This window comes from Euleptes europaea, chromosome 7, assembly GCF_029931775.1.
Source record: "Euleptes europaea isolate rEulEur1 chromosome 7, rEulEur1.hap1, whole genome shotgun sequence".
Taxonomy (NCBI): domain Eukaryota; kingdom Metazoa; phylum Chordata; class Lepidosauria; order Squamata; family Sphaerodactylidae; genus Euleptes; species Euleptes europaea.
The window spans coordinates 1,479,671-1,491,788 of record NC_079318.1 but is presented as its reverse complement, the minus strand read 5'-3'; the positions used below and the strand labels follow the sequence as shown (position 1 = coordinate 1,491,788).

Here is a 12,118-nt window from a genome sequence, read left to right as displayed (position 1 = left end):
TTCCAACCATATAGCATCTTTTGTTAATATATGCGTCTCCTGTAGACAAAAAATATTAGCTTTAGATTTTTTGTAAATGATAGAATAATTTCTTCCTATTAGGAGAATTCAAACCATTAACATTCCATGACACAATTTGTAGCATTATTAATATTTACTAAAAACCCATGTTAATTAATTCCCCCCCCAAATCTAATCTAATCTCACCCCTCCCCCCTGTCTCTTTTGATCCTTATATATAGTTCAGCCATCTTCGTCCTCATCTGCCGATGATAGTTTTGCCCCCCCACTTGCTTCTGCTGCCTTTTCTTCTTCAGTGAGATCCTTTCCAGCTAGTTCTTTAGATGGTTGATGTGGTGGTTTATGTAGATCTCCTTCATATCTTCTTAGAAACTGTTCAGCTTTGACAATATCTGTGATCTTGAACCTTTTTGCTTTGAAGACAAAAGAAATTCCTTGAGGATATTCCCATCTGTGTTGTATTCCATTGTATCTCAGCCTTTCCACAATCTGCAAAATCTTTTCTTTTCCTCAGTAGTCTTCCCGGGATCTCCTTCATTAACCTCACCGGAGTACCTTCTATTGTAAGTGGATTGGTATAATGCTTATTCAGAATCAGGTCCCGATGATTTCTTGAGAAAAGCTGAACCAAGCAATCCTTTGGGACTTTGTTTTTTGTTGCATAGGCAGAGTTAACTCTGTAAGCTGTTACAATCATGCCTTCCACAATCATTTCCTCTTCCCGGAGAAAATCAGCCAACAGCATTTTCAGATAATTTTTTAAGTCAGTGCCCTCAAGTTTTTCTTTGAGACCACGTATACGGATCCAACTTTCTTTTATTTTTAGCTCCAACATCACTGTATGGTCGTCATGTCTTTCCTCTCTCTCTTGACTTGCTTCCATTGACAGTTCTAAGACATCAACCCGTTTTTTGATTTCTTTGTTGTCCTTTGAGTGTTTCTGAAATTTTGCCTCTAACTTGTCCTGCCTTACTGTCAAAGATGAAATAGAATCTTGTAGTGAAGAAATGGCAGCTGTATTTTGATTCAGACCTTGTTTGACAGATTCCATCTCTTGCTTAACTGATGCCACCTCTTGTTTAACTGCTGCCACCTCTTGTTTAACTGATGTCACCTCCTGAAGTGTTTTGGTCAAAAGTTCTTGTAAGGAGTTCAGGGTGGCATCAGGTTTTTTAGCCATTTTGGTAGCAATAGTTGTCCCTGTTACTGGAGGGGTGGCTGGTGAAACAGCTGGGCTTGTAACAGAAGCTGTTCTACGGGGTGGAAAAGGTTGATGGATCTGAAGATGTTTAGGCTCCTTGATAAGTATTTTAGGATGCTTTTCTGTGTCTTTCTTTTCTTTATCTTCTTTGTCTCCCATCAGAAAAGATTAAAATGGCTGTTCTTTATAATCCAAAAGAAAGAAAAGGAGGGAGGCGAAACTTGTTAATTAGCACATCAGTTCAAAAGTCATTTGCCACTGGAACTTTAAATTGCAGCAGTAATCAGACCTGGAGTGACATTAGCACAGCTGTATCATCATTCAGTTTTCCATTGCCAGCTTTTAAACACCTTTAGAGTCCATTTAGATCTATTTCTAGCTTGAATTAGCTAGCTTGGCTTAGCTGGCCTAAGAATTCCAAGTGTGCAACAAGCTGGCAAAATGCCAAGTTTCGCTTTGGTATTGTTAGCGAGTGTATAGCAAATTCCAGGCTGCTTATCACTATTTTAAACACTGTCAGACACCTCTGTGAGTTAGTTTTTCATTTCTTTACAACGTAGGGGAAAAAAAACCTTGGTTTGACGATCCGAGGCTCAGCGCTGCCTTCCCGGGTTCCTGCGATTATAGATGGCACCGGCTCCTCCGCTCACCCGTCCGGGTGTTCACTGCCGCTTCCGAGATAGCAAACGCGCCTAGGACTAGAGGCTCGCCGGCATGCCGATCAGCATCCCCTCTTCTCCAAGGGGAGCCGCGTTAAGATGTTGGGGCCCCCCGATTCCTTGCCCCCCCAGCCGCTTTAAGCCCGGAGCACGGTTTGCGCTGCCGCAGCGTTCACCCCCGCATCCGGAAGTCCGAAAATCCATGAGATTGAAGTGTATTCTGTTTTACGTTTTTGATGTCATATGGACATGATGCAGGACATCACCATAATACAGTCTACAGTAGAAACTATGCTGTCATTTCAGGGTTGTTTCCCTCCCCCCCCCCCAATATTTGCCTTTGCATAAAATAGATATGGGCAGCCCAATCCTGAAGGGGGGACAGATCCACGGAGACAGGAAGTGGCGCAGCTGCGCTACCTCCTCAGAGGCTTCTCAGCCGCCGTGGAAGCAAAAAGAGAAATTCAAAAATAAAAGAGAAAAGGGAATTTTTTTTTTAAAAAAATGCCCCTATCCATAAGAAGGGGGATAAAAACAATCCACGTAACTATCGTCCTATTAGTTTGCTGTCTGTATTGGGTAAAATATATGCCTCTGTCCTGTTACCTCATTTATTTGATTGGATTTCCCTAGAGAATATTATTGGTCCCAAGCAGGCAGGCTTCATTAAAGGACGATCAACCATTGATCACAGAATGTTATTATATCACTTGGCTAAGAAATATACAGCTGTTACAAAAGGGTGCCTTTATATGGCCTTTGTAGATCTACAAACACCCTTCAATTCAGTACCAAGGAAGCACCTACGGGAAAAATTAGAGAAGACCTTGATCGATCAGAGACTTTTGTGGCTAATGCAAAGACTTTGTGAGCCCTCAGCTGCCCAGTTTTACTGTAGTTCTGAAGGGCATCTGTCCAATTCCTTTTCTTTACAGAAGGGAGTAAGACGGGTGTTTGCTGATTCCCATTCTGTTTACATTAATGACATGGCCCTCGGATTAAATAACCAGCAGTTCCATCCCCCTATATTGGCCCAAACTCCTATTCCAACCCTACTGTATGCTGATGACACATTGTTACTTTCTAGAACCCCAGTGGGTTTACGCCAACTTCTAAGTTCTTTTGCTGTTCCGAGGGCCTGACTATTAATTACAGCAAATCTAACATGATGCGGTTCTCTAGGTCCTAACATCAACAGAGGTATCTTTGGCATGTTAATGGTAATCTTATTGAACATGTTACTCAGTTTAAATACCTTGGGGTTTATTTTCAGTCTAATATGCTCTGGACAACCCATAGTAGAAATGCAGAAATCAAAGCGCTTACTGCTACAAAGGCAATAATCAGTTTTTTCTATTCTAAAGTTAGTCAGTATGGTCAATACATTCCAGCTGCCATAACTGTATTTAACAGTAAAGTAGGATCACAATTCCTGTACAGAGCACCTTTGTGGGTTGAAGCCTGAGGAGAATCTATTGATTTCCTCCTGAACTATTTTGTTTGTAAAATTACTGGTGCTCCTAACTGTATTGCGTGCAGAATTGGGCCCTAGATCCCTTGAAGCTTGGATTTGGGCCGCAGTCTTTAGATTCTGGGTTAAGATTCTATCCTTTATGTAGTTGAACGGATACTTACACTTACTGCAAGCTGATTCTTATCAGTGCTCGTGGAGCAAATTGGTTGAACATCGAATCCAGTTTTTAGGAATTTCTCTTTCTGACTTAAAAGATCATGGGTCATCAGCAGTTCTTTCTTTAATCTCGAGCTGCCTGCAAAAACTGGATTTTAGAAGCACTAAAATAAGAGCACGTGGAGTATGTTCACCTTTATACCTAAGTTTAACGATGCCACAATCTCTTCCAACATACTTTAACTTCCTGATGTCCCACGCTACAGACGATTATTTATGTTGGCCAGATTGAATGCCATTCCATTAGAGGAGCTACTGGGTGGATTAAATAAGGTGCTGTATTTTCAACGAGTGTGTCAATGTGGTTCTGGTCAAATGGACACCCTTCAACATTCTTTATTCAGATGTGATCTGCTCAGTGAGGCAAGAGATAGATGGATAAAGCCTTTTATCTAGGACCCTATGTATGAATTGGATAATCTGAGGTTTCTTTTAGCAGGGGTGGATTTTAATATTACACGGGCAGTTGCCAAATTCCCCCCCAGTCGATTAAGATTAAAAATTCTTAATTCTCTATTGTTTATCAATATAAATATATGGATAAATATATTTTTTCCTTTCTTTTATTTTTAATCTTAGTGTGACAACTTTCAGAGCTGAATTGGCTGTATGAGCAGTATCATTGAAGTAAGTAATGATCTGCCAACTGAGTTATACCTCTGACAGGTCCTCAATTAATAGTTTGTCACTAAAGTCTTGCTTTGTCATTCGGACCGCTTCCGGTATCCTAGTGTAATCTAATACACTTAGGACTGGTATAAAGAGACTGAACAGGTTAAATTTTATCTAAAGAAATTACTTACATTTTTTCAACAGATATTATGACTTCTTAAAAGCAATTACTGATAAGATGGAATTGCATTTTCATGAACGTATGACAGAAATGAACTTATTTATTAGAAAATGAAAATGAATGCTTCTATGCTGAAACAATTAACAAGATGCTATTGCCAATAGTTGATATGCTATGGTTTGTCCGTACTTACTCAAAGACACTAGCATATATCCTATCTTAGGCAGGAGGAAGAACATTCCTCTGATTTCCTCCAGCTCTTCTGTTGGAGAAGCTGTTCAAACTTTGCTCAATGAAGTGGTAGGATATCTTGCGCTATTAAAAGGTTTGGCAGGAATCAATGAGAATTTTTAAAAGCACCAATTACTGTAATCTGTTCTTTGAATTTGTTCAGAAAATTATACAATAAGGTAGCATATTTGACAACATTATCATATCCATATAGGACAGTCTTCTTGGTTGCAGTTATCAGTGGTTCATTCCTGATTTATTCACACACAAAAGAGAGCTGAGTGGAACTGCAATAAACAGATGGCTGAAAGCACTCTGTAAAAGTAAAGGTAAAGGTGCAAGCACTGGGTCATTACTGACCCATGAGGTGACATCATATCACAACATTTACTAGGCAGACTGTGTTTACGGGTTGGTTTGCCAGTGCCTTCCCCAGTCATCTTCCCTTTACCCCCAGCAAGCTGGGTACTCATTTGACTGACCTCGGAAGGATGGAAGGCTGAGTCAACCTTGAGCTGGCTACATGAAACCGACTTCTGTCGGGATCGAACTCAGGTCGTAAGCAGAGCTTGGACTGCAGCTTATCACTCTGTGTCATGGGGCTCCTTAAAAGCACTCTGTACAGGTAATATAAAGGAAATGTGCACACATCTAAAATGTGAGAATTTTAAGGCCAACATGCTACTTACAGTTCAGGTTCTCAACTGAATTCAACACACTGCTATACCAGAGGTTATGTTAACTGCAAAGGTGTCCTCCCAAGGGAGATAGTGGAAGGTGCAGACAGTGAGATCTAGCCATCTTTTCCTCTCAGTATTGCCTAATTCCCCTTCTTACTATAGCCTCCCATCCCACATGGTTTTTGTGCATTAAGGTCCTACGATCAACATCATTACCTTTTTGGTGGTCAGAAAGGACTCTTCCTTTTTCACTAGGTGGTTGGATCCAGCCCAAGTTAATGGGGGGGGGGGTACAAACAGCAGCAGTTGTAACAGAATGTGCCTCTAGGATCTTTGGGAGATGGGAGTGAAGCCTTGGTCCTTCTCCCCCAACATTCTTCTCAGAGTGACCATCGAGCCAATCAGTAGTGCAATCCTGCTCCATTAACACCAGAAGTTTTTACATTGTTTTTTTTTGCAAATGTAGGGATGTACTCTAGGGAGTTTAAGGCTACACTTTAGAGCCCAGAGATGCTCTTTATAATTTTATGCGCCCACCACAATACTTGAATGTTTTGTGAGTTTCTCGTTTTTCAGCACTTTGAAATAGATTTTTATTCTTACCACTACTGCCTTTAATTTTTTTTCTAAAATTGCAATTTAAAAATTGAATTGCTGTTCATACTTCAAAGAACTTGCATATGAGAATGTGAAGAGATATTTCCCCCTTCAAAGTCCCTGCTTCTGCTTTCAAGCAGACAACAGCTATAGAAAAAGCCTTGCTCAACAGAAAGCATTCATTTACATATGGAGCCAAAGCTCTCTGTAGCATACAGAGCAGGCCAGATAACTAGGTACCGAAGCAAAGAAAAAGCCTTTCAGAATTTTTATTCCCCACCCCCATGTTTCTGTTGAATGTTATGTAGCCTGAGTACTATAGCAGTGCTAAAATACCATAATTTCAAGCTCTTTATGATACATTCCCATATTTCTTTGTATCTTTAAAATAACATTCAGTCAGAAAAAATGAATTTGGTCACTGAAGCAAGAACTGGACTGTTCATCCATTTATTTCATGGATAACTATCTATTCCATACTGTCTTCAAATGAGATTTCAAACCATAGCAAATGCTCACAAAGTCTCAGGGAAAACTTCAATATGGTTGAATATCTGGTTTACTTACTTTATTGAAAGTTAAAGAAGTAGTTAGATATGCTCAAGGGAACCCCCACCTGTGCACTCATAACAAAAATGAAGACATTTTAAAAAATTAATCAGAATTTGTTTGGATTTTCAGAAAAAATCAAAGTAATTTGATATGGATATATGTAACATAACAGAGGAGATAAAAACAAAGCATTCCACTTGGGAAGATAGTTAGGGGACACAAGACAGCATGCTACCCAAAACATTAAACTATCCTTGATCACTTGAAACCCAGTTCAAAGTCACATAAACATCTAGTGTGATCATTTGCAAATACAGGCCATACATGTTTTTTTTAAATAAACAAAGACCCCCCACAATGATTTTTTAACCAATGAAGATTCTTAACTGCATTGTATTGGCAAACAAAGTATATAGCCTTTATAGCCCAAAATCCCTATGAGTTCTTCCTTGAGAGGCTATCTTTTCTACAGCATGGTTAAACCCAATTAAAATCCATCAAGATTAATGGGATTATATTTAGTACACAAATTGTATATAGTATTCTTCAGCAGGAAAAGAGGAAGACCCAACAAGAGATGGATTGACTCAATAAAGGAAGCCACAGCCTTCAATTTGCAAGATCTGAGCAAGGCTGTCAAAGATAGGACATTTTGGAGGACTTTCATTCATAGGGTTGCCATGAGTTGGAGGCGACTTGACGGCACTTAACACACACACACACACACACACACATTCTTCAGTTAAAGAGCCACAGGGTTTTTCTTGCCTTGTAATTTGTAAAGTCCAAATTGTTCCAAAGGTTTTCATTATTTTGCATTGTTGTGAATATCGTACAAATTTGTCAGAGAGATTTCAGAGATTATCTGAAGGCTGTTCTTTTGTTAATCAAAAACATTTATTGAACAAAGAGAAGCCCTTATTCTGATTATTCAAATGTTCTAATTTGAAGTCAGAATATTGAGTATTCTTGACGGAATATTATTCAGGTTTTGGATTATTTTATAGGAGGAGTAATAGATATTATCTAGTTGATTGTTGTTTTAGTTCTTTATAAATGAGTTAGTAAAATAATTTTCTTAATGGTATAATAAACAGGACCCAATTTCATTTTTTCTATGGCTAGAATACCTCTAGGTAATAAATCAAATGCCCTGACCTGGATGGCCCAGGCTAGCCTGATCTCGTCAGATCTCAGAAGCTAAGCAGGGTCAGCCCTGGTTAGTATTTGGATGGGAGATCACCAAGGAAGTCCAGGGTTGCTATACAGAGGAAGGCACTGGCAAACCACCTCTGTTAGTCTCTTGCCTTGAAAACCCCATAAGGGGTCGCCATAAGTCGGCTGCGACTTGACGGCACTTTACACACACACACACACACACACACACACACACAATAAATCAGATGCATGGTTAAAGGAACTATCTGCTTTTGTCACAAAGTACACAAATTTATATAACTTTTCCCCCTAAAACAAAGAAGATAAAACACTATTATACTCCAAAAATATATTTCACATATTCAGAATGTAAATCACTGAAGATCTTACTAGAAATTTTTATTTACTTGCTAACAGATATTTGTTTAATACTAACTACCTTTCTAGTTTTTGCTTTTGTAGCACTTATTTCTCTGGATGTGAGATGCAATCAATATCATTATGGGTACACTACGTAAAAATTATGTAACAACAAAGTTGTCCTGTGTGTGTGTGTGTGTGTGTGTGTGTAAGGTGACATCAAGTCGCAGCCAACTTATAGCAACCTCTGGTGGGATTTTCAAGGCAAGTGATCAAGCAGAGGTAGTTTGAACGTTGGCCCAGGTGATTAATATTTATCTCTTTAGAATTTTTACCCCACCCTTCCTCCAAGGACCTCAGGGTAGCATACAAAGTTCTCGCTCCTTCACTTTACTTTTACAGTAACCTTCTGAGGTAGCTTTAGTTCAGAGACTCGAGTATCATGGTTAGTGGTGATTTGAACCTGGGTTTCCCAGGACGTAGTCCAACACTCTAATTACTATAGCACATGTGGACATAATGTTTGCCAGCTATACAGTGCATTCTAAGACATGGTGTAGTTCAGACCACGCTTATAAGCTCTCAGCAAGGACATCTGATGGGCTGCAAGAAAACGGAAGCATTTGGTGGATAGGAAAGTACAGTCTTGTTCCATCCCCACCCCTCCCAGATACTCCTTCCAAACAATATATTTTCCAAAGTGATCCACTGTTACCATTAAATGTGAAAGTAAACTTCTGGAAAAGCTTCATCTCTGAATTCTTATGATGGAAATCATAAGAATTGTAAGATATTTGGACTTTTTTTTTTACTCACGTCTGCTATAGATTTAGCAGTTTTAAAATGCTATGCCAAAGATAAGCATTTGTAGAAGAGTTAAGATACTGTTTTTTAAAAAGTAAAAAACTGAAATTTCCCCCTCCTGCAACAGCCCTCCTACTACCCCCTCATGCTGCTCTTGGGGGTCCCCTGTTCCCATTAGAAGCTGCTTTTCAAGTGGATTTTGGGGTGTAGTGGGAGGGGAAAGGCAAGAAAGTTGCACTTCCATGCATGGAAATCCTAGACAGAATTCAGTCCTATGATCTTGTGAACCTGAGTAGAAGTCATTTTTCAAGCTCTTTGCAGTCAGCTTTGTATCCACTTCTTTGTATGTTTTAGCACCATCTCCTAACAATGTCTACCTACACAAGCAACTAAATTATCTACATTAACAGATTCCAGCAGTGCCCTCCTCTACTGGGCAAATTTTACAGCTGAAGAGCTACTGTATATGGTCGCAGGTCAGCAATACTTAAATCCACAGGGATGGGGGGGAATAGAAGCTTCATTTTCTCTTACCTGACCAGGGTAGTGTAAGCTCAAATCCAGGCCACAAGTAAACTCAGTATGATGTTCCACAGTTTCAAGCAGAGGATTGAGTTTGGAGAAATCCCAGATTCTATAGATGGAAAGAACACAATTATGGTAATTGAAAACGTTTTTTTAAAAATGGAACTCTGGATTATTGATACGCATGAAACTGCCAGACGCTTTGAAAAACAAAACTCATCTACTTTAGAAATGCAATTAATCCTATTGCCACAATTCTCTTGCCTCATCTGCATAAATAAGTACTTCATTAAGAAAGCATCTCCTTTAGCCCAATATGGAAATTTAGATCAACAGAGCTGGCATGATGATCTCCCATCGGGACAATCTGCAAAAACAGTAATCTGAAGCTTTACAGCACATGAAGCTACAAAGCTGCCCCACTAAATCAGAGCACTGGTCTAGCCGGCTCTGCCTACAGCGTATCTACTGTTACTGGCAGAAATATTCCAGTGGATCAAGTCTTTCCCAGCTATATTACCAACAATATTTTAAAATGGTGACATCAAAGATTTGATCTGGGACCTTCAGTATGCAAAACGTGTACTCTGTCACTAAGTTATGATTCCTCTCTATGTTTCATTAAGTGCCTCAAATTAGACATTATAGAGCAATCATAAGAAAACACTAGGAAACAAGGGACTATTTTAATTTGCATAGCCATGGCAAATAAGACAACCAACACATGGATCTAGGGTGCTTCTAATATCTGCAAATTACAACTGACCAACCACAAATAGGGAAAGTAATACTCTCTATGAACATAAGTGACATTGCTGAAAGGGATTATATCGCTTACCCCTGCTTCTATTAGTGTAGAATGAACACTGAAACCTTAAAGACTAAGCCATCTAATTTCCCTTCCTTTTTAATTAGAATTTCTTGTGAGACAATCCCTAAATATTTTTCTCCTGCTAGTGAAACACATTAACATTTCTCTGCCTATGGCAGGGCTCCCCAATGAGACCTGCCAAGCTTTTCAAAAAGTGGGTAGGGCCATTGTAAGACAGGGCTTGTTACTAGCTGCCCTTATTCAACTGAAAGGGTTTTCTGCGGCTGCAATAACAGCTGTAGTCATTGGAGGATCAGGAGAACTAGTGAGCATGCAGGCTTGTGGTTTCAATCTCCCTTCAGGCTTTCCTTCTTTTTTTATTCCTTCTCTCTCTCTCCCCCTTCCTTCCGCCTGGGATTTCCTTGATTTCTTTGTATTTCCCTTCTGTGACTCTTGCAAATCAAGAAGGGAGGTACCATGTTTGGCTCCACCTCTCGTGGAAACCATTTGATTTATTATTCAGGGGATGTGGGTCAGGAGGGTGAGATGGAGGGGCACTGAAACACTGGTTTAATTTTGAACTCTAGAAAATAACCTTTAGTGATAATAGAAAGGACCCATTTGTCCTTAGTAATGGCTGTCCAACAGTGGCAAAACTGATCCAACTGGGTGGCGAAACTTGACAGGTGAGCTGGTCACAAGTAGGGCTTTTCCCCATTAGGAGGATCCCTAGCGGGCCTACCATGCTGCTTTCCCGTGTTTCCCTTGTTGTTTGCTCGTGGGTGAATACTGAAGGAACTGAGGGCTGTATTGTTGCTGCTGCTGTTGGGCTGGAGAGGCATGATATGACCTACTATATTGGGAGTGCCTAGGGAAATATCTCTGCTTGAAGGTAGACGGAGGCAGTGCTGTGAGACCTAAAGACCTAGCTGTGAGTTTATTTTTCCTGAACCTCTCCAAAGTGTTATCAGTCTCAGCAGGAGTGTAGACTTTCTGATTTCCCGGGCGGGGGGGCTGGTGCTGGGCCAAAGGCATTGCTATGACATCACAGGGAGGGGCCTCCGTTGCCATTATCTGTGGAGGCAGGGTTATGGGGGATTTAGGGAGGGGCTCCTCAGAAATTTAGGGGGGCTTCAACAAATGATCATCAGACAGTTGAAATACAACTTTTAATTAACAATGCAAACTGTTTCTTTATTTACATTTTAAAAATTACAGTAAAATCAAATATTCTCCTAATCTTCTATTACCCCTAATCATCCTCTCCTGCCATATCCCACCTATCCTTCCCAATTTTCCCTTCACCTCCCCACCCCTATACAGATTGTGTCATCTAAGTACAACCCACTCGTTAAGATGTAACAATTCAAAATACCCTGTACTTAAATGACACAATGTGTTTGTTCTAATTGACATTATTTGAATGAACTCATTAGCTATAACATTGCGATCAATTTCCTGAGAGATCTGTTTATGTCCATGAAGAAGAGCCATGTGATTGAGCCTGGCCTGGCCCATATGCTTGACCGTAGAAAGGTCTGTATTCTACGAAGGCATGAGAATGACCTTTCTGAGGCGCAGGAGGAAACAGGTATGGTAAAGGCTATTCTGATAAGTTTAGCTAATTCTGGTAGTAGCTGTCGCAGACATTTCCCTTGTTCTCCACTGATTAGATCAATCACAAAGAGCTAAAAGTTTGACTTTCCTCTCCCTTGCAATATCCCGATGAAGCTGTAGTCGGGCAGCATCCAAGTCAGTTTTATAAAAGCTTAGAATGTATGTACTATCATCCTCTCCTATGGCAAACGTTTCTATTTTGCTCATGTGTTAGGACACATCTGAGGAAAAGCGATTGTGTAAACTGCTATAGATATTATCAATGACTTCATAAAAGATTTCCCTGTAGAAATCCTTAGGAGATTGAAACTGGTGAGGATCACACCCGGCATCAACACATCGTGCAGGCTTCTTGCACCCAGGAACAGCAGGACTCTTTAAATCTGTTATGATACATTTTTTTTGCTGTTTTGATACAT

General features: G+C 39.9%; 1 protein-coding gene across 1 annotated transcript in view; it reads right to left on the bottom strand.

Moving 5' to 3' along the window:
* Positions 1–12,118, bottom strand: part of PEX7 (peroxisomal biogenesis factor 7) — a 108,812-nt gene that overhangs the window by 20,467 nt on the left and 76,227 nt on the right. Inside the window, exon 9 of the mRNA XM_056853834.1 lies at positions 9,281–9,380. Coding sequence (XP_056709812.1) covers positions 9,281–9,380 — 100 coding nt within the window. The remainder of the gene's footprint in view (positions 1–9,280; positions 9,381–12,118) is intronic.